Below are 23046 nucleotides of genomic sequence, written 5' to 3' on the forward strand. Positions count from 1 at the left end.
GTTAGTAGCATAGTCACCAGTAAGTGAACCCAAACATAAATTAAAATCGCCACATATAATAGTGTCATTGGTCAAAGGAATGGATGAGAGAACTGCAAGAGCATCATGGGTGGACATAGAGGGTGGTAAGTACAGGCATACAATTCTGAGGGAACCAATCTTGATGGCCAAAGCATAATTAGATGACATAGGAATCTGAGTGACAGGATAAGGACAGGATGGAGAAATAAGAACAGAAACACCCATAGAACCTCTGTAGTTGCCAGCTACAGGTGAACCATAAAGATGAATCTGGGACCAAGAAGTGGGGAGACGAGATGGGGGGAGAAGCCATGTTTCAGTGATAAAAAGCATATGTAGAGAGTGACAGTGTTGAAGAACATCATAAATTGCACGAGGCTGCAGACCATTAGCATTCCATAGTCCTAATGAGATTTCACTCATTCAGACATTGCAACAGAGATACGATGAGATGGTGATTGGAAATCATGAATACCAGCACCAGGACCAGAAACAGAATGAACAGGAATATCTTCCTTAGAGATCCAGCCTTGATCACAAAAGAAATGACCAACAGAAACAGCAACATGAGGACAAAGATACTTGAGAGCCTTCAGACAACGATCAGAATGAAGTTCAGCAGCAACTTCTTCTAGCTCTGAATCAGAAAGAGACTTATATTTGGGATCTGCAATGTTTTTGGGATCCAAAGGGTCAAACGTGTCTAAGATCTCAATGGCAACTGTGGTCAGAGTGATCTGGAATTTCTCAGCATACTGGTTGTGAACTAGGATGCCAACTACATCCTTGGCAGGAAAATTGATATCCAAGATGTGGCCAGTATCAACACCAAGTGTTTTCAAAGAGTTGCGCACTTCTCTATGTGTGAGATGACGTGAACGTGGGATATACACATATTGATATCCTTTGGGACCAGTGGGAATGGCAAACATTCTAGCAGAAGCAGTAACCTGGCAAACAGAAGGAGGTCTTGGAGTCTTGCGAACAGAAAGAGCAGTAGGAACAACAACAGAGTTGTGAGCAGCAGCAGCAGTTGTAGCCCATGTAGAAGCCTTAGTGCCAGGCTCCTTGGGTGTGGTTGGTGCAGATGATGTTGATGCATTTGTTGTAATTTGGCAATTGCCCTGAGATGCTAATTGAGATCTGAGATCAGCAATTAGCTTTTCCGTATTAACTAATTGAGTAGTTAATCTAGCATTAGTTGCGGCAAGAGATTCAAGTTCATTGGTACGTTGTAGTAGTGACATGAATTGGGCCTGCATGTTCCCCAGAAATGAGGCGATATCGGGTGACATTCCCTGTATAATAGAGGATGGAACCAATGTTGACATTTGAGATGGCAAAAATGCCCGCTTAGCTCAGTTGGTTAGAGCGTGGTGCTAATAACGCCAAGGCCACAGGTTCGACCCCTGTAGTGGGCATTTTTGGAATTTTGTCATTCCTGATCTGGGTTAGTCTTTCTTTTGTCAAGTTTTAAGAATAGTTTTTTTGATAAGAATAAAGATGCTTTTTATTAAATATTATTGTATCTAACATAATTGTAAATTCAAATATAGTACACAAATAATAAGATAAAGACATATTGAATAAGTAATTAATATTTATTATACTTTATTTTTCACACTATCATTAAATAAAAAATATATCAATAACAAGATTATACACCTTAGTCAATATCGCTAATCACTCAAATAAGAGTATGAGTAATAGCTTAATAATATATTATCTATGATATAAAACAATTGACATCATATGATATACTCATATTCACTGGAAAAATGACCTGACATACGTATGTGTAAAGGCGTAGTTACTCAGGTGTCAAGATGAGGTTTAATATTGAGTCCAGATACATATCACCATGTAACAAGTTCGTCTTAGCACCATGTGCCATGACCAGCTATACACATGTGTGGGGTCAAATAAAAATGATGGGGATATAGTTCTTTAGCACTTTCGGTGTGCTGATCTGACTTGGGATATTGAAAAGAGTTTTTTGAAACCAAGGTTTTATTTTTATATGTTTTATATGGAGCTTTAAAGGTGGATAATATATTTATTTTCGATCTTGACACAGTAGTATAGTTCAACATTACACCTCTTCGTTATCTTTTATATCCAATTAAATTCAATACTTGAGCAATTCTTTGGATTCTGAACCATAGTATAGTTCAATCGTTTTTATTTTAATTTCAGAAATTGTTTTATTGGTAAAAGTTTATAATAGTATTTATTTGGAAAGAACAGAATGTTTCTAGAACTATAACAATCTTATAGTATTGATTTATTGGATATCCGTTATTGCTTCTACTGGTCTGCTTGATACTGTTTGAATAGAATAATTATCTACAGAAAAGAAATACCTGAAAATATAAAAAGAAAGCAGACTGTTTGTTGAAATACAACAGTCTTTAAGAAGCATAGAAAAAATTATTAGCTATGTGTGCTGGGTACTACATTTAATGTAGTATGCTTTTATATTTTGCGTACACTTTTATACTTACATTGTAAATATTGGAAAAGAGCGAGCAAAAAATAGATGTCAATATTGATAATCCATGGCATTCCTTATAATATCTTTCACTATAAAAACAACGAAAAACATTAATTTTTGTGAATCAAATAAAATAATAAATAATTTACATACCAGTAGCAAGAATATATATTAACAGAGATAGATTGTCTTTGTAAACACTTGATAGAACTCTAGTGAAAAATAATAATATTTTATGTTAACACATTATAATATTAATATAACTAAAATAAAAAATAAAGTAGTGATCCTTACCATGTAATGTCATTTCCAGCTGTATAATGTAAGGGAAATCAAAGACAGGATCAACAGTGTTCATCTATAATAAGACTTCATTTTAGTAAGATACATGTCAAAATAATATATATATATATACTACCTTGATGTTTTTAACCAAATTCATTTGTAGCAGTTATTCTTGATGATCAAGTCTGTAATAAAAAAAACAAGTCAGAAGGATTTTTATAGATGTCAATTTCGCAAAATATAATATTGACCTTTGTTAATCTGGACAGTGATTGTGAAATGAATGCATTTAAATGAGAGCAAATGAGTATCTATTATGATAATAAAAGAATGTATTAATTTTTATTGTTTATAAAAAAGTATTTAATAAAGAAGTATGTTACCAAAAAAAAGCCACTAATATAATAATGACAAACGTTGGAAAAGAGGAAAGGAGCAGAAAAGAAGAAAGAAAAAGACGTAAATTTTTTTTTCGCATTTGAAACAAAATACCGAAAAGCTTATCCAATAAACGATAGCAAAAAAAAACTGAAAAGAGATGATCAATTGAGGCCAAAAAATGTATCAAGGCCGATTTGCATCTCAGTGTTTCAAGAAGTTGTCTTTGAAGTGTTCCTGAAGCATCACTACCGCCTATAAATACTTAATATTTCTACTTGCAATTCAATGTCACTCACTCTTGATTATATCATCTCAACAAATCTATGTTGCGAATTTATTGTAATTTACATAACATAATAGATGGATTGTCTCTTACAAAAGAGAATAAAAAAGAAAAAGAACTAATATTAACAATTGAAAATATTATAATGTATTACAGATAATGCCTACCCCCAACTGCAGACTCGCTCCTTCTCTTGCTAGCACTGATGTCCAGTTGCTACAAGCTTTGAATGCGATGAAAGAAGAGATGAAGGCCATGAAGGATAAGATCACATTGATGGATACAAGAATCGGTGTAGTGATCACCGGTAATGCAACCGCCATTAATGGCATTGATGCCTTGTCTGCCCTCCCAGCATCTGCGCATGTGCTCACTAGTGTTGCATCCACTTCTGCTGCCCTTCCCATCACCGAATCAAGTGATACTAACGCTGTATTTGTAAGTATAAAGATACAAAAGACACTTGCCAATCTTGTTGCTAATTAAAATATAATAGGGATACATTCATGGTTATATGTGGAACCCAAAGCTAAAATCAAGAGACCAGGCAGAAATCCAAGCAAACGCCATAAAACCAAAGTGGACAGTTGATGTTCATTTTGATCGCTCTCCAAATAGAGAGTTAGTCAAACAACTCTTGTATTACTTGGAAAAGAAGTTTGCTGGCACTGATATGAGGACACGCGACCTTCGTAAGTGTATATATACAAACTTCTGTAGTAGACGTCGCCAGCAAAGGGAACTTCCGGAAACAAGATGAGCCTTGAATACTAATTCAAGAAGATCTGGCCGTGAAACTGATGTAAACTATATTTTCAATTTATGCTAAATAATAACAATTAGAATATTAATTGTATTGTCTTTTTCCTTTAGAACTACACTCGCCATCACCTTGCTTATGATGCTTACAAGGCTGACATTGATCTCAAGATGGGCCGAAACTGCTCTGGACTGATCCAAAAGTCGGTCATGTCTGAAGGCGAATCAGACGATGATATGTCCCCCTCTCAGCCAAGAAATGAGATTCGTGTTGCTCGCCCAAGTTGGAGAAGTGACGAGGTAAAACCTAACAGTTTTCTTTTTTGAATGATACCAAGCTGAATGTTAATATATGTTTATTACTTAGCTTAACAAATTCATTACGGAGGTTGACTCGTTTGTTGTTAAGCAATTGGGTGCAAATTCCCACCAACTGCTTAAGAGAGTTTATGGTAGAACAGTGGAATCAACAGTCCCAATTGATTTAGATCCTGCTCTACCTCAATGGGCTCTTAAATATGGGTCATAAATAAAACTCATTTTTTGTCATTTTTTTTTTCTTTTACTATCAAAATTTCTTAACACATATGTATTGTTCGCAATATATATAATAAGACTACATTAGCTTATGTATTGAAATTTTTTATTAAAAAAGAAATGTATTAAATATTAATTGTATTGTTTGTGTGGTAAAGCGTTGACAAGTATTTTCTTATTATTTGTGCTGGTTTTATAATCACATGTTGCAACAACTGATGATATTCGATGTACTGGCAAGATGGATTCAAAATCACATGCAATAAAATCTGCACTGCAGATGTCAACACTTTCCAACTCTCTTGAACGGTCATGCTCAATCTGGAACCACTTAACAAACGCAAACACGTGTTTATCTTGATAAATGACACGTGTTTGGAGCTCTGTGTTGTCTACTGATGGAGTGAAAGAGTGCAAGAACAGATACTGAATTTGGCCAGTGTATGCCAACCGATTATTGCCTTGACTTCCAAGGAACAGAGATTGAACAAATGAGCTGCAACCAGAAGTATATTTGCAGCCTTTGTAAACCTGACCAAGCAAATTGATTGATTTCAACTTTATGATTTGGTTGTTGACAAAGGAGAATGGAGAGGAGGGATGCTGGTAACCTTCAAGATTTGGCATGCAGTATGCGACTTTATAGTAATCAAGCAAATGAGGATAGTCGACATCACTCATTGCTGATGGGGGTTCAATATGGAGAGGAAATGCGGATGGAGGAAGAGGTTCATTGCCAAGAACTGGAAGAGAAGGGTTTGAGTATGCTTGGATGAAGGCTGATAGTCTGAACGGGCGCTGGGGAAAAGTTATTGTATTTTTTGAAGTGGAGGGTTGAGCTGTGGCAGTAAGCTTGGCGAGAAGAGGAAGAAACGGTACTTGGCTTGGGCATGTGAGAGCAGCATGAACAAAATCACCTTTGAATGTATCTTGGACGAAACTATTCATGTATGTAACCTCAAAAAAATCTTTTCTGTTCGTATTCACGTTCTTTAGCAGACCATTATATCACTCAAACCCGAAGAGCCAATATCCATATACTGGTCCAAAATCACAGATGGTCTCGCGAAGATGGAGATGTAAATGCATGTTACAGGTGAGAATAGTTGGAGTGTAAATACGCTGGCACTCAGTACAGAATTCTTGAAGAAATTTATGGCCGTTGTCAATGTCAGAGAATGTGATGCTTGGCTTTACTAATTGGTGGCAGGCGTCAACAAAACTGATCCAATTTCTGAACATTTCAATTGGCAGGACGGCCTTCAACAAGATAGGTGAATACACTAGCACCCAGGACTTCCATTCATCAGCTTTCATGTATGGAAAGCCCTTTCCAATCTTCGATTTCAACACCACGTAATCCATTGGCACCACCATTGTCTCTGCCATTGTTTGCATCGTAGCTAGCTATCTATTGTCTATCAGTCCTTCTTTTATCTACCACTCCATCATTCTCTTTGGTGTCCCCAGGAATAAATTATGCATGGGATTGATGATCGTTCCATGTACTAGATCAAAGTATCCAAGGCAATGCAGCTGCGACCATCGAACACCATTTTCGATTTCCAACTGATGCCTTTCTGAGGGCATACTGGCACTCTTCCACTCCTCAGCATGCAACCTGTTTTCCAGACTGCTACGGATTTTCCATGTCGAATAGTCGAACCCACTGAAGTCGACCTGATTGGTGCTTGGTAACCTGGTAAACTGCCTCACACATCTGGGGCATGCACAAGTACTGTTGTGGGTGGTGAATCCACTGGTCTTCCTGGCAGCGGGGATGTCACAGGCAACCATATGTAACGCGGCACGTACATTAACACCAGCTGGGCACTCAAAGGTCGGGATGGTTATCCCCGTAAACAACTGCAGCAATTCATGGACTATTGGCTTTAAATAGTGGTTGATCTCTTCGGTCTTTGGCTCCTTAGGACCAGGCATCAAACCAACAAGGATGACATTTTCAGGCTTAAATCTTTCCTCACAAGGCAAGTTATTTATCGCAAGGTAGATAGCTCCAGTTGAATATGTAACGCCATCAAATGGCTGGAACCAGTCGATGTTCATTGTTAGCATCAATGAACGAGGTTCATCCACAAACGATACGCCACTTTGGTCCTTTAGCTCCTTCCACATAGCACTATCATAGACGTCGCATAGTGTATTTACGACCTTAAGCTCTTTGTTCCATTGTCTGATTTTTTGCTCGAACCCAGAACGAAGAAAGAAAACTTGTAATGATCTCTGGATAGAGTTGTAGACGTATGATCGCTTGGCTACCATGGCACCAGAAGATGAAACCTTCATCAATTCATAATTGCATGCTGATCAAGAACCATGCTTTTTGAAGTCGCAATGAGTAGGGAGAGGCACATCTTGTTTGTAAACCTTGTGGCAGTCTTCACATACAACAGACTTCTTGATACCATTGGCGTAATTGGAAAAACCAGTCATTCTTTGCAGGCCAATAAGACTTGTTAGTAATTGGAAATCTTTGCCATAGATCTTGAGTAACTGATTGATAAATTCAATCAATATGGCGGCACCTTTGTTAACAACATAACACGAGATAAAAAGAACGGCAAAGGTAGCAATGAACTGATAGACAGGGTTTTCAGACATGTTAGGAGCATCAAATGGGTCTATTTAAAATTAACAAATATAAATTAGAACAAATTTTCTTTAGGTCTGTTTTTAAGAAAACAAAATCATTTATGACTGATCTTCATTAACAAACTCTTCAACGTCTGTCTCGACACCTTCTTCTTCACCACTGCCAGAGTCAGAGTTCATGTCTCTTTCAATATCAGAGTCATTGCCATTGACCTCGCTGATCTCATCGTCTACCGAGACATTGTCAGCCATCATGGTGGCATTTGAATCAGGTGAGTTGGCCTGATTGTCTATTTTTTTGATGGATTCAGATTGACAGGTCGGGATATATACAAATATAGATTAGTTTAGCTTATTGTCTCTACTGGTTTTCAAATATATTTTTTTCTTTTCTTTTCTTACATTGGGTATCAACGTCCATCATTTGTTCTTCTTGCACAGCTGTGTTTCATTAAAATTAAAAAAATAAAGAAGTTATTACTCAGTAATCGAAAAATAAACCCTGAATATAACATACTATTTGCCAATCTTTCAGCTATATCCAGTCTCTCTATTCTCTCAAGCTCATCTTTTCTAATATGGCGCTCAGCGGTTTTGCTTGTCACCAATGAGTATCCCTGTGAATTTCTGCTACATTGAGCACAACGGCAGACAACATTATGGCAGTGGGGGATAGAAGGCATTTTATGTGTTTTGTTTGATGTGATTTATTGAAAATAAAAAGAGGAACAAGCTTAAAATATACTTTATTTGCACCAACTTTATAGTAAAAAAAAGCATTATATTTTATGGTTGTTTAATTAAATTCTTCTAACAAGTTCTTTTCTATATTATTAAATATAGAAAGAGACATGACAATTATGATATTATCAATTCATAGTCTTTATTCAAATGTTTTCAAGAATGCTTGTTGTGTGTAAAAGACATATATTTTTCTACTATGAGTTTATAAATAGATTATTGCGAGAGTAAATCCAGAAAATAGTAGGAATAAAAAAAAAGGGGTGGTAGAATGAGAATTATGATAGGTCTCTGTATGTGAATTTAGCCTTCCATACCAGACTGATATTCTAAAATTCTGTTAGCCAATGAAACCAACTAAAACTATATCTTTGACCTGAACTTCAAAAAACACACTGAGTTGAAAAAAATCACTATTTCTACACATGTGTTTACCAACCTGGCCACATTGTTAATCAGGGCGGTTTTTCCAGTGATTATTATCTCAAATACAAACATAATATCAATATAAACTTATATACCAAATAGCAATAGAGAATTATCTCTCTTTTTATTAATAAACAAAGTCTCATTATAATTTTTATCTGAACTTTGTTTTCTTTTGTTTTCTTTTAAAAATATAACAAATGTAATTCTTGACTATTTATACAAAACAATTGTTGTTTTTTAGCTTTGGTGTATTTTCTTTTAAACCAGAAATTTTAAATTTTGGGACAATTTTTATATTTCAAATACTAATATAAGAAAATAAAATTAAATGTTTGCAAACTTAAGAAAAATCCCAAATATTGAATCTCATGCAGTTACAGTGTCATATACTTACAACAAAATATGTTTCAAATATCAGGTACTATATAGTATTATTATATTAGCAGAATGATTATCTCAGTCTGCCATATAAAATGAATAATCAAGGGCTTATATTTCTCTTCCTCTACTATTAAATTCAAACATTGCATTTTTTTAGGATCTAAACAGTGTTGTTATAAATGCCAGAACTGAATATATTTTCAGTTTACTTTGTTAATAAACAGTTTCTTTACAAAGTAAACCAATAATATATTCAATTTTGACATTTCTGATAATACTTTTTAGGTCTTGAAGAAATCTATTGAAGTTCAATTTTTTTGTATATAAGAAAAATATATCATAAAAAAATAACTATTATAATATGTCTTAGATGGTGACTATCCAGTGATATGTCTATAAGTATATTTGTCATTTTAATATCTAAAGCATAGACGAAAGACTAATTAGCAAAGTCAAGATCTTTTATCCTAAAAAGTCAATCATTACTGGTTGCTTATAACTTCTGATTCTGATCACCATGTCAGAGTTTGATATTGTAGATGCAAATCCTTAAGTCAGATAGCCAATTAGTTATTCCTTTTAACTGTGCCCTCAATGTTATATCAATTCATTTTCCTTTTTTATTAACCAATGTTGTGACGGTTAAAGTTTTAAAAGAAGTTGTTAAAAAAAACTAAAGATTTGAAGGTAAGGAATAAAGATTCATGAGAACTTATATAAAGTTTATTTATTGAAAAAAGATTTGGTATCAAAATTTAATGAGGTTTCTACACTGAACTACTACTGCTATTTATATTATTTTGGATTGAAAAAATTATATGACTGGGTCAGGTAATTGATCCTATTTGAGTCTTAATCAAAGCAACGTGATATTGAAACAATTAATGTATAATTAATTATATAAATGTGTGTTGTCTTGATAAAATATTAATATGGAAAGCAAATGTGTTTATGAGTTACAATTATGCTTATAATAATTTATTGATATATTCCATATTATAGTAATATTATCATAGACGTTCATCTAGTTGTGATTAACCAATTTTTTATAATCGACCAATCTAATTTTCTTTACTGTTTATAGTAATGACTGAAATTTAAAAAAGCAGCCATATAAGAATTATTGTACAGAATATTCGTTCTTTACTAAAATGTCTTCTAATAAACCTCTAATCTTTCTATCTATCTAAAAACATAAATAACAACAGTAATAGTCAGCTCCAAGGCTTTGAAAATTAATATCATTATAAAGCTTTATTAAAGCAATCTTTTATCTATCGAAGATGCTTAAAAAATAAGAGCAATATGCAGATGGTATAAATAATTAAATGCTTTAAGACTTAAGCAAAAAAGTAGACAAAGTCTTATCAGCTTAAAAAGACGTTGTCAATTTAAATGTCTATAAAAGGAGCAATTATTGGTGCATCTTCTGTCTTTTGCTGGGAATACACTTAAATGTGTTACCTATTTTTAGCATAAAAATTTTGTCTAAATTGGGGAAAAATCAGTCGATCACAACTGGGTGAATGTCTCATATGAAATATAATCACTATTGTGCATGATAAATCTATGTATTAAATAAGAAAGTGATTAGTAGACACCTTTAACTAAAATAGCTGAGGTCTTATATTATTTTTTTCAGACTTATTCTCAATTACAGCAGTAGTTAATGCCCATTTACAACAGCCAAGACATACTGGTTTTATCCATTTAATTGGCGCCCATTTCCATCTAATTAGCATCCGTTTCCATCTAATTAGAACTCATTGACATCTGATTGGCTTTTATAGAAATTGAATTTGCATCCATTGCCAACTGAATTTGATCCTATTGCCATCTGAATTTGCTCCCCCCTTTTACTATTGGCGGAAGGGTACATGGCACTCAAATTTTTTATCCTTACGCCTTACAATTTTTTTTATATAACCGTAGTATTTTTTTTTGTAAACGTCGTACTTTTTTTTGTAAACGTTGTATTTTTTTATATAACCATAGAATTTTTTTTTGCAAATGTCGTATTTTTTTATATAACTGTAGTATTTTTTTTTGTAAATGTCGTATTTTTTTATATAACTGTTGTATTTGCAGAATCTGGGATATAAACTAACTGACTTAGAAATCCATGACTCAAGTCAAAGTAGTAATCTGAAACAACATCAACAACAAGTAGTTGTTATCCAAGAGCCAATACACTTTCTTAAACCATTGCGGACAATATAACATGAAAATATTTTCTTAAAAGACAGTAACAACAGGAACAAATATCAAGGAACAAAAGATAAATTTTTCTAAGTGAAAAAGATATAAAAGAGATAGAAAACATCAAGCTAGAAACAGTATCTTTCAACAGATACAACAATTTCTCAATAAACCACCATACAAAAGTCTCACTTTATTCATCGTCTCCATATCATCTCATATCTCTTCAATCTCAAGTTTATTATAATCAATCCAAAATACTTCAATAACTGTAGTATTTTTTTTTTGTAAACGTCGTATTTTTTTTATATAACCGTAGTATTTTTTTGTAAACGTTGTATTTTTTTTATATAACTGCCATATTTTTTTATATAAGTGTCAAACGCCTAATGTAATAGCACTTGAATATATGTAGATCTTTCTACAAAGATACGTCATAGAAAATATCTATAGAGAGAACTAACAGAATATGCAAACTTTTCTCCAGATTACTTTGTTGAAGTTAAATACCTTACTGCAGTTATAAGATAATAAAGCAAGTATCTCATTATAATAATTATGTTAAAATTGAAAATGCAATGATATTATTTGTATTCTTTCTTTATTGCAGAGTAAGTTTCAAATAAAAGATTCATTTTTTTGTCACTTGTAGCCTCCTTGTTGTTTTTAATGAAAAAAACAACTGGAGACTTTCTCCACTTCAAAATATAGCTACCAGCAGTTGTTTGTTTCATATTTACTATCTTGCTGGCTTTTTCGATAGTTAATCCCCTTATGAAGTAGAGATAAAGAAGATTTTTTATATCTTTATCCATAGGCTTTTGATATTGCCCTCTACTTTTTTTGGGGGTTTCGTCTGTTGTTGATGGGGCAGAACTTTTTGGATCTTCTGGCATTTCAGGCTCTTCAAGCTCTTCCATGCTTTTTTCAAAGGCACTGTTATATTCTTCAAGTTTCTCGTGTAACATTGTAGGGTTTTCTGATAATAAAAGGTGAAAAAATAAAGAAATAGGAAGATATGTTAAAGTGACATATTTTATATAAATATAGTTATATCTAGCACATAGCAGTTATAATTAAATAGTAATTACTTAAGATGCAAGATAAAAATCAGAACACAAGTTGAAGCAGCAAGAATAGATGTAAAGAAGATTGAGTTGTTGTTAAATAGTATTAGTCATTATATTTTCAGCTTTTTATATCAAAAAATAATATTCCAAGGTCCACTAAATAAAGTAGTACAAATTGAACTCAAGAAGATAAAAAATAAATAGGACAATATATTACCCGCAGCCATAAATTTATTATAAACATTCTTTTTTAAAAGAGATATCATAATTCTCTCTCTTTCCATTTGGTGTTTATATACCAAAACTGTTTATTTCTCTTTTTAAATCAGCAATAAATCTCATTCTCATACTCACTTCAACAACTAAATATTACTCTGACAATAAAAACACTGTTTAAAGCTCTATACCTCATGGATTTTTTTATTATTTCCAGATCACATTATGTTTCTGTATGTAAATAAAGCCTATATCTCGGAGTCATTGATATTAATCTCTAAATAATCTATAGTATTTTGAGCAAAAGCTATAAATCTGAAAAGAAAACGTGACGATTCAACCCTCCACCTACAAAGAAACTACAAGATCAAACATCTACCTGTACAATAGGAACCAGTCTACACATATTCATAATGCTTTTAAGTGCATTTCACCGACCATACTTTTTTGAAATCCAACAGTAGAATTCACTCTACCGACCACACAAAAACTTGCCAATTTTTATCTCAAATATCCAGTAATCTGATTGACTACCACAGCATTTGTATTTCTTATGAACCTGGTCCTACACAAGCATCTAATACCATTACAAAAAAGAATCCAAAAATGCTATATTTATTCAACACCTGCTCCAACCATTTTACAATGTCAGAATCCTAATCTTAATATCAAACTCAACAACTCTTTGTAATCTACATTCGAAACAAGTAAATGTCCAACAATCTGTTAAACAACTGAAAGCGGTCCAAGAATTATGCTTTGCCCACAATACTATCCAATCTCAATTTTGGAAACCCTCATGATACAAAATACCAAAAAAAAACAAATATTACACACACAAAAACAGTAACAAAAAATAGCACAAGCTCATGACAAAAAAAAGAAATAAAAAAAGAGATGAAAAAATAAAAAAAAATAAAAAAAAATAAAAAAAAGAAATAAAAAAAAATAAAAAAAATAAAAAAAATAAAAAAAAGAAATAAAAAAAAAGAAATTAAAAAAGGGGAAGCTTATGGGCAGCCTGGCGGGACAGCCTAGAAGGACAGCCTGAAAGTGTATTACGTCACCTAGTCACGTTTTTAGGCAAATGTCATATTGGCAGGACAGCCTGGACAGTCTCGACAGTCTGGGCAGCCTGGGCAGCCTGGAAATATGTTACTAAACTTACTTCACGTATTTAGGCAAATGTTCATTTTTTTGAGGCAGTCAGATTTTTGATATATGTTTAATGATTCAAAAAATAAAATAAAAAATCATTGAAAATAAAGATAAATAAATAAATAAATAATAATATGAATAATAATAATAAAACTTGATAAGAGATAAAGAGATAAATATAAAAACAAGGAAATAAAATAAAAAAGAAAAAGAAAATAAAAAGATCTACAAAATAAGATAAATATTAATATTATTGAATAGAATTCCATTATGAAATCCATACCTTGGTAGTTAATACAGAATGGAAAAGTCTTCTAGGTTATGTTTTTTTACTATGGCTTTGTGAAATGGCTTTATCTGCAGTCAATTGAAGTTTCTGGTTGGTTTACGTTTTGCGAGGAGAAAATAGTTGATATCTAGAATAAGTATAATAGGTTTGAATCTGTCTGGTGTGGTGGTGAATGGTACAAATAGACAGTCACCGGTTTCTCTTGGAGTATTCCAATATACGGCTACGGTTCTGTTATATGCATTTGCTACGAGTTGTGGATGGTCAATTGTACCAAACCAATGCTGTTGAGGGAGGGGTGAGCGTTTGTCTTATAGACTGATAATAATGGGTTTGTGGATGCAGGCATATGGCCGTGCTCCATTCTTCCTCAGTAATGAGTATGTTGATATTTTAAATAGTTTTCTAACATTTTGTCTTTGACTTCAGGGCATCGCTCCTGGTTCTGATATACTTCCATTGCTATTGCTCTATAGCCACAATTGCCATCTGCTTCTGGAGAGAATATCTGAGATATTTGGTGTGGGGCGATTGTAAGATTAGTCTGAAGTGTATGGTCACATGGTGAACCTAGGTTAATAATTTTTTTTAATGCTTTTTGTTGTTTTTCTAAAGATAATTCATGTCTAGAAAATCGAAAAAGTCGAATGAGTTAAATCTGAACAATATGTTATAATAAAGACTTACTTTTTTTGTTTTTTTTTCAGTTTTAGTTTTTTTTTGTTGTTTCTTCTTTTTCTGCTTCAAGACAGTGCTCTAGGGCAATCATTTTTCTTTTTGTATTTTTAGGTCTGCCTTTGATGACTTCCACTACTGTTGGACCATTAAGGTTCTCAAGTTTCTGCTTGGAGTCTAGTTCTATTATTTTGTCAATATATTCTTCGAAATGTATTTGCTGTTGTTTGCTTTGGGCGTTGGTAAGTATTTGAGTAACCCATTCAAGCTTATATGCGAGTTGGGGTGTTATTGTAGTGATTTTAGTGATGTTTTTAGGTACAGGTAGTGCATTGTGAATAATTGGGTGGTCTGTACATAATTATATATAAAAAGAAAAAATAGTTTAATAACATATATGTATATATATATACATTACCTTCTCCTTCTAAGTAGTTTATTCTCCATCGTCTGGGAATGCAAGAAATTGGGATTTTTTTATACTGCGCAAGTTGATGGTAGCAGGGCAAGAGATAGTTGTAGTTAATGAGGCATTCGCACTCTTTTGTGAGTTTTTCAGGTATAATTGATTTGGCAAGTTCAAGTTTGATGTGATCCGTTGCAAAACGACAAACTTTGTAGTGAATATCATTCAGCCTGGAAGAATTGATTTTATCAAACACAATGGTAGTGCTCTCTCCGAGACACTTCGTTGTCAATCTGCGCTTTCGATCATTGACCTGTAAAATTTACAAAAACATTTCAATTAGGTATTGTTATTATAAAGTTTAATCAATTGATATTTAAGATAACAAAGCATAGACGTATCAACGCTTCATACCACTTGGCAACTTTCATGGTAACTGTCTTCAGTTTACCAGAAGAAGTTCCAAGGGCATGCTTCAGAGAAGCATGTGAACTTTCTGCACGGTTGGAAGTGCGATTTCCAAAGTGAGGATGCTTAAAAACATAGGTGTTTACCCAGTTCTCTTTGTCATGCATTTTTCTGATAACGTATATAAAAAATAATGTCATTATTTATTGTTAACAAACTGTTTCCAGCAAATATAACAGCACTTTGCATACCTCTCAAGGAAAGCTTTGGCACTTTTTCCTTGATCTTTACAATTGTCTTTTGCAAACCTGAGATATGCATCAATCTCTTTTTTCTCTTCTTCGGAAGTGGTGCACTTCAACGCAATTTGGTCAAGATGACTGGCTAACTCATCCAAGAAGCCTCTCCTGTCCCCATTCTCGTCTTCCTTCATCATTGACAATAGCTGCTTCTTAAAATTATCCTTAATGTGCTTATAGCACAGCAGCTGTTTACACTCAGGGAAAGCATTTGTAATTGCATTCCTTAATGCTTTCTCATTGTCAGTGATAAACACACTTGGTAGTAGAGGTGTTGCTGTGGTTGTTTTTGTTGCTTCTGCTGCTATCATTAACATCTGGCCAGACAGAATCGCGCAGACAGCGAAGTACCCATAGATAGTTGTCTATCGTTCCGTGATCCACCCAAGCTCCAGCAATTGGGAAAGTCTTCAAAGTCGTACGGGGGGTTCCACTTACATTGCTGGTACCAACAATGTTGACATATGTCATTTGGTGACTATTTGTCTTGTACGTAGCGTCTATTACAATGGTTTCTGGCATTCTTCTTGCTTCGTCAATGGCATCCTTATGGATGAAAAACACCATGTTGATTTTGTTTTCCTTATCATCACCAACATTATACCGGACATAAAAGTCCAATTCTTGCAATGCAGTAATGAAACTAAACATTTCTCTTCCTTCTTCTGACTTTCCGAATTGTTGTTTGATATTTTCGATATCTTGACGGATAACATTGGTGTACCCACTTCTCTTCAAGTTATTGAAGATGGTGGATACATCATCATTTTCCTCAAGGTGTCGGACAACAAGAGCCATGGCTTCAGGTTCAAGCTTTCGATGCATGGCATATGCTCTGCAGTCTTCCACAATCTGATGATTGTGTTTTGCCTCGCGGGAGTAGACTACAATCTTTCCATCTTTCTTTTTTGAGGCATACACAAAACAAGGACAGTCACTCTTTTGGGTATCCTTTATGCGTTGTCTCTCCCACCCAGGAATAGGGGTTTCTTGGTTGACAGAGACTTCTGGAACAATTTTTTCGGTCTTTCTAGTGTCTCTATATTCCCCGTAGTGCTTACAGATCATTCTTATACGGGTGCTTGAGGAAGAATAAGTAGTGAATGCAATATTATGCTTAGCACCATATGCTTTGGTGGCTTCACGAACAGCTACAGTTGAAGAGAATTCTCTTCCAACAAGAAATATCGAGTTGAACTTGGTCAGGGCAGCATTGTACTTCTTTGAAGAAGTCTCACTAACAATGACATGGTCATTGGTGTTGTTGATGCTGCTCATCTTAGAATGTCAAAAAAATTATGCGCTGATGTTGTAGTAAAAAAAGGGCAGTGATTTTATTGGCAAACTAAAGAATACTTTATATAGTCCCCCCTCCCTCCTCCGCCCAAAAAAATGAACATTTGCCTAAATACGTAAAGTAAGTTTAGTAACATATTTCCAGGCTGCCCAGGCTGTCCAGGCTGTCCCGCCAATATGACATTTGCCCAAACACGTGACTAGGTGACGTAATACACTTTCAGGCTGTCCTTTCAGGCTGTCCCGCCAGGCTGCCCATAAGCTTCCCCTTAAAAAAAGAAATAAAAAAAAGAAATAAAAAAAAGAAATAAAAAAAAGAAATAAAAAAAAAGAAATAAAAAAAAGAGAAATAAAAAAAGAAAAATGTAATAGCAATTTTAAAAATAATTCTCCAAATAGTATAACTAGCATTTTTATTCATAAATTTTTATAATATACATAACCATTTTTCCGCAAATAATTTCTGAAAAACTGAAAGTCTCAATAACTGAAAAACTAAAAATCTTAATAACTGAAAATAAAATGGTATCTAACCGCAGAAATTGCTGAAAAACTGAAAATCTTAATAACTGAATTTCGAGCTTTTCCTTGGCTCTATACAAAAAAAAACTTTCTTTTTTTTTTATATTTCTATTTTTTTTTATTTTTATTTTTTATTTTTATTTTTTTATTTTTTTTTGGTTGGGCAAACCCATGAGGAGAAATCCCACCCCTTCCTTCGAGACAGAGGACAGGACACCATAAAGGCTCTGGTAGCACTGTAAATTGGCTAATAAAATAAATGTTCTTAAAAGTGTGAAGAAGCTTAATATGTAAACATTCATTATTCTTCAACACGTTCTTTATCCAAATATATTAAGACAACAGGACAAGACTATACCTTGGTAGAAACGTTTAAGTTATTAAAATTTTTTTTTGGTATATATACCTCAGTGTCTTAATAAATGTTTCTCAGTTATCTTTCTTCTTCGAGTTTAACACCCTTTTTATTTTCAAAAAAAAAGCCTACTTCCAACAACTCCCTCAAATTTTTTATGGACAAGCATTGTGAAATGGTCAGTCACAGCGGTTCTGCAGACCAAACCCAGTTTTCTGAAATTGCTTTCGACCCCTTGTGCGATTTCAACCAAGAGATTGTCAACGAAATGCATGGAGAAGTTGTACTCCGATCTGTGACAGATGTCTTTGTCAACCATGCCAATATGAAATGGACCCGTACCTCGGTCGGAAACCCAGCAGTCACGAACCTCTTAAGTCTCAAAAGTTTCCTGCCAACCGAAGTCAACGAGGCCACAACCAAGACAATTGTTGCACAGAAGCCAAAGACGAATCTGCTGGAGAAGGTCGACCCTGATTCTGTTCCCACTGCAGAAAGCATAGGTTGAGGTTCGTACCAAAAGTACAACCAAAACCAGGTGAACAAGCTCTTCTCCTTGGTTTTCTCGGAAAACCAGACTGCTGCTGCTGCTGCCAGGGAAACGGGCATCAATGTCCAGACTACCCAGAACTATATCAGACTGACCAGAGAGAAGATCCAGGCCGATTTTGATGCTGTCACAGTGGAGACTGATGAGTCCAATGGGCTGAAGATGATGGAGGTTGAGGAGGTTTCTGCGCCTAAAGAACGAAAACATGGCAACCAAAAGTTGTTCCAGGCGCACTCTGCTTTTTTTGAAGTTTTTCGAAAATAAACCAGATGCTACCTTGGAACAAGCAAGATAGCTGTCATGGAAGAGTTCTCTGGGCTGCAGATTACCAAATCAGCAATCCAGAAGCACTTGGTGAAGAAGTGTGCCCTGACAATGAAGGAGTTGGAGAAGCTGCCTGAGAAGAGAGACGATGTTAGCACAATTGAGATGAGACAAGACCGCATTTTGAAGTGGCAACAACTTGCAGATTTCAACTATCTGTCAAACTGTGTGTTTATTGAGGAAGCAGGCTTCAATATGCATATCAAGAGAACTTTTGGCCGTTCTGTCAGTGGCACCCCGGCTAAGACAACTGTCCCAACGCAGAGAGGTGTGTCCATCACCATACTTGGTGCAATGTGCGAGAGAGGGATTGTCAGCCTCTCGTTGAAGAAACCCACTGCAGTCGCAACCAAGAAGAAGAGAAAGTTGAACATCTACACCAACGTTGAGGTGAATGGCCGAATTGGCACCAGAACCCAGCACTACCTCAACTTTCTTAGTCATACAATGGACGTTCTGGACAGCCAGGGTATGCAAGGACATTATCTTATCATGGATAACGCTCCTATCCATAAGGCCAATGAGGTGAAAGACTTTATTTCTTCCCGTGGGTACAAGTGTGCATATATTCCTGTGTATTCACCTTTCCTGAATCCAATTGAGGATATGTGGTTCAAGATCAAGTTTGGTGTCCGCAGAGAAGAGATTACAGAGTCAGACGGGCTCATCTTAAGAATTACAGAATCAGCTAAGACTGTCACCCTTTCGGACTGTTTGGGTTGGATTAACCATGCCATTTCATTCTTTTCTTGCTGTTTGAACAGAGAGCGAAAGCTTTAAGTATGTCTTTTATGTCTATTTAAGCTCTTTACACTTTATGTCTTTTTTATTTTATTTTTATTTTTTACTACTTTATGTCCCTCTTTTTCTTATTTTTTTTTACCACTTTATGTCCCTCTTTTTCTTATTTTTTTTACCACTTTATGTCCCTCTTTTTTTTATTTGTTTTACTGCTTTATGCTTTTCTTTTTTATTATTTTGTATTTCATTATATCTTACTTCTTATTATGTGTTCTATTTCTCTATCAACTAATTATGCCTAATAAAAATATCCATGTTTTATGCCAAAAAAATACGACGTTTACAAAAAAAAATACTATGGTTATATAAAAAAAATACGACGTTTACAAAAAAAAATTCTACAGTTATATAAAAAAATACGACGTTTACAAAAAAAAAGTATGACGTTTACAAAAAAAAGTATGACGTTTACAAAAAAAAATACTACGGTTATATAAAAAAAATTGTAAGGCATAAGGATAAAAAATTTGAGTGCCATGTACCCTTCCGCCAATAGTAAAAGGGGGGGAGCAAATTCAGATGGCAATGGGAGCAAATTCAGTTAGCAATGGATGCAAATTCAATTTCTATGGAAGCCAATCAGATGTCAATGAGTTCTAATTAGATGGAAATAGATGCTAATTAGATGGAAATGGGCGCCAATTGAATGGATAAAACCAGTATTATATTGCCTTCTATAAATGTAAAACCAATATGTTTTGAGTAAAAGAATTAAATTACATAGTTTCACTTTTAAGAAATCTATATAAATATTTCAAGATTTATATCATAAAAAAAGCATTCAATTCTTTACATTTCTATCTATTCATAACGTCCTAGTTGGTGGTGATCTATTGTAGAAACTTATACAAGTTAAAATAATAGAAAGATACACCTAGTCAAGACTTGAAAAATGTCAGGTCTTCCTTTTGTCAGACCAATTGTCGGACATTATTTTGATGAATCCGTAAAATCTGAAGATAGTTAACCGCAGTACTTCTTTATGCACAGTAATATCTTCCTGAGCATTAACCGCAGTATAATGACTATTTCTTTAATTAAATATAAATAATAACTACTGCGGATAATGCGCAGTATTAGTTTAGAAAACTATATAAGACAATTCAATTCATATCAATAAAAAGTATCTTTGATCCTCTCTTTGATTTTACGTATACTCCTTGATCCCCAGTGGGTTTGACCTTTTGACTTTGTTATAGTAAAAGGAAGACCAACCCAGATCGGGAACGACACAATCCAGATTGGAAATGAAAAAAAATAATGGCTGTTAATATAAAAAGATAAAATGCTTCCATCCGGGTTCGAACCGGAGACCAATTGCGTGTAAAGCAAGTGTCATACCACTAGACCATAGAAGCTGTTATTGGTGTTATACCTAATGTAATATATACATGCAATTGTAACATATGTCCTGTGTCCAGTACTGGAAGGCCAGTGCTTAGTGAGTTTGTTTGGGAGTTTGTTGTGATATGTTGTCCTAGTTATAAGAGGCTGACGTCAACAGTTTGTTGATGTGATGCTGTGTTCTCAGTGGTAAGAGGAGATTTTTCCGTGCACAAGAAAATCTTGTTTCTGTTCCTTGTTTCTTCTATATATAATACTTTTTCCTTTTTCCTTTATTAATATATTTATCCACATTATACTTCTTCGAAATCATGGCTACCCTAACTAATAACATTCCTCCTTCACAATTTACATAATTCATCTTGCTAATATTACTATACAGTGACTATAAATGAAATTAATATGGCAATACTACTAATTTGCATGAAATTTAATAGCTGGCCGCACTACATTAAAACAGAGGAAATTGGTGGTAACTGAGCTATGCTTGCCACTAATCATAGTGATATTGCCACTAATTTATTGAATAGTAAGACAGCATGTTTGATTGGCTTAGTTTCAAACATATTAGTAGTAAAACTATGGTAGTAAATCTATATATAGAAAAATTAGTGGTAAAATTGATGAATTTTATTTTTATTCATACACTTGCTGCACAGTAGGATATACAATAAAAATATATAATAGACTGTAAAATATACTATATGATATACTATACAATGTATTATATGATGTACCATACTATAGATTATATAATGTACTATACAATATAATATATAATATACTATACTTTGTTACATAGCATATAATAATGTATATTTATATACAAGCTTAATAATATTACTAGCAATATATCTTGTACATATACTAACTCATATATTAGCTATACGAGTAATACATACCTTTAGCTATATCAGCTATAGATGATAGAACTCTTCTTTATGAATTATAATTGCTGATGCTTTTCTATTGAAAGAATGTTCAAGCAATCCTATTCCAGTGTTGTGTAAAGCTAAAGTAAAGAATAGTATAAATATACATACTTAAAAGTATTTTTTTTGTAACTATCTCAAGTATATTTATTAACAGCTTTAAGTAATTGTGATTAAAGCACTGGAAAAGAGGTGCAGTTTTCTTATGTGTAAAACTGTAATTAATTATGTAAAGAGACCAGGTTTTACAATGCAATCAGATAGTTTTTACAAGTGTATGAAGCTGGCTTACTCATAGGTGGCAAGACCAACTTTCAAACATAGGAAAAAGTAAGAACAGCAGGATAGTAAAATGTGTTTGCAGTTTCTATATATAGGTTTTTCTCAAATGCGCTAAAATAGCAACTTAGAATTACATTTTGTTGTAATATATCTTATTGCTTTCTGATTAAAAGAACAATAAATAAAAGATCAATTATATGGATATGCCAGTTTTTATAAGGTTTTGTTATATTTGAATTTATTTTATCCAATCTTAGAGACTTCTTCTTGTATTGTTTACTTTCATACACTTCTCCAATCTTTAATTTATTTATAATAATTATTGATTTACTTTGTTTTTATTAGAAAGAAAAGAATATTCTTAGATTTATAGTATAGTAGTTATATTTAATATTCCAGAATGTTTTGGCTAGTGTTCTATTCTTTATACAATTTGAAATGACTAATGTTCTGATAAAACAAGTATTCTCCAAACAATATCTCCCAGAGAAAGGCCTAGTTATGTGTTACTTGTTTATAAATGATTGTTCTATGAAATTAGAAAAGTGTTACCTGCTTGAACAAGAAATTGTAGATATTAAAAATATATATATGTAATTATGCTTTCAATATAATAGCTTACCAGAAACAAAAAGAAAAGGCGTCATGAATGCAAACCATAGTACTCAATATACTTTCTTTGGCTATAAAAATGATTAAAATATTATTTTTTGTGAACTGTGTGCTAGAATATTTCATTTATCTACTTAAAGCAAAAGGATTTATTTGCAGACCAAGAGAGTACATAGGAGATGCTGATATTGTCTTCAGTAAATGATATACATTAATATACAAAATAAATAATATTATTATATGTACAAAAATAAAAATAAAATATTTACCATGTCAATGACACTCGTATGAAATGAATGTTCTTGATTTGTGATATGCTCATAAGAGGAAGGTTCATCTATAATAGAAATTGTGTTAAGCCGTGTGCTTATTAAAAAGAGATAG

The 23046-nt window shown here is 33.5% G+C and overlaps 6 protein-coding genes and 2 non-coding genes across 8 annotated transcripts; 3 read left to right on the top strand and 5 right to left on the bottom strand.

Moving 5' to 3' along the window:
• Positions 1 to 71: 71 nt before the first annotated feature.
• Positions 72 to 1352, bottom strand: PHYBLDRAFT_147531 (hypothetical protein; the record flags this gene model as incomplete). Its single annotated transcript, XM_018431886.1, has 3 exons — positions 72 to 92; positions 142 to 399; positions 459 to 1352. 3 exons carry the CDS (start codon positions 1350 to 1352, stop codon positions 72 to 74), a joined length of 1173 nt encoding a protein of 390 aa, XP_018289811.1.
• A 16-nt stretch (positions 1353 to 1368) lies between these two features.
• On the top strand, positions 1369 to 1442 carry PHYBLDRAFT_t175. The gene has a single exon. It is a non-coding gene; the product is annotated as a tRNA-Ile (tRNA).
• A 2181-nt stretch (positions 1443 to 3623) lies between these two features.
• On the top strand, positions 3624 to 4752 carry PHYBLDRAFT_147532 (hypothetical protein; the record flags this gene model as incomplete). Its single annotated transcript, XM_018431887.1, has 5 exons — positions 3624 to 3902; positions 3961 to 4156; positions 4226 to 4266; positions 4338 to 4523; positions 4591 to 4752. 5 exons carry the CDS (start codon positions 3624 to 3626, stop codon positions 4750 to 4752), a joined length of 864 nt encoding a protein of 287 aa, XP_018289812.1.
• A 140-nt stretch (positions 4753 to 4892) lies between these two features.
• Positions 4893 to 6149, bottom strand: PHYBLDRAFT_170430 (hypothetical protein; the record flags this gene model as incomplete). Its single annotated transcript, XM_018436344.1, has 2 exons — positions 4893 to 5750; positions 5802 to 6149. The coding sequence occupies 2 exons, from the start codon at positions 6147 to 6149 to the stop codon at positions 4893 to 4895; spliced, it is 1206 nt and encodes a 401-aa protein (XP_018289813.1).
• Positions 6150 to 7088: 939 nt separating this feature from the next.
• On the bottom strand, positions 7089 to 8056 carry PHYBLDRAFT_170431 (C2H2-type zinc finger transcription factor; the record flags this gene model as incomplete). Its single annotated transcript, XM_018436345.1, has 4 exons — positions 7089 to 7402; positions 7532 to 7663; positions 7776 to 7814; positions 7891 to 8056. The coding sequence occupies 4 exons, from the start codon at positions 8054 to 8056 to the stop codon at positions 7089 to 7091; spliced, it is 651 nt and encodes a 216-aa protein (XP_018289814.1).
• A 7169-nt stretch (positions 8057 to 15225) lies between these two features.
• On the bottom strand, positions 15226 to 15778 carry PHYBLDRAFT_72743 (hypothetical protein; the record flags this gene model as incomplete). Its single annotated transcript, XM_018442708.1, has 3 exons — positions 15226 to 15250; positions 15352 to 15516; positions 15597 to 15778. 3 exons carry the CDS (start codon positions 15776 to 15778, stop codon positions 15226 to 15228), a joined length of 372 nt encoding a protein of 123 aa, XP_018289815.1.
• Positions 15779 to 17974: 2196 nt separating this feature from the next.
• On the top strand, positions 17975 to 19494 carry PHYBLDRAFT_170433 (hypothetical protein; the record flags this gene model as incomplete). Its single annotated transcript, XM_018436346.1, has 4 exons — positions 17975 to 18283; positions 18356 to 18585; positions 18637 to 19144; positions 19456 to 19494. 4 exons carry the CDS (start codon positions 17975 to 17977, stop codon positions 19492 to 19494), a joined length of 1086 nt encoding a protein of 361 aa, XP_018289816.1.
• Positions 19495 to 20778: 1284 nt separating this feature from the next.
• Positions 20779 to 20850, bottom strand: PHYBLDRAFT_t177. Its single transcript has one exon. It is a non-coding gene; the product is annotated as a tRNA-Val (tRNA).
• Positions 20851 to 23046: the final 2196 nt, after the last annotated feature.

Source organism: Phycomyces blakesleeanus, assembly GCF_001638985.1.
Source record: "Phycomyces blakesleeanus NRRL 1555(-) unplaced genomic scaffold PHYBLscaffold_15, whole genome shotgun sequence".
Lineage (NCBI taxonomy): Eukaryota > Fungi > Mucoromycota > Mucoromycetes > Mucorales > Phycomycetaceae > Phycomyces > Phycomyces blakesleeanus.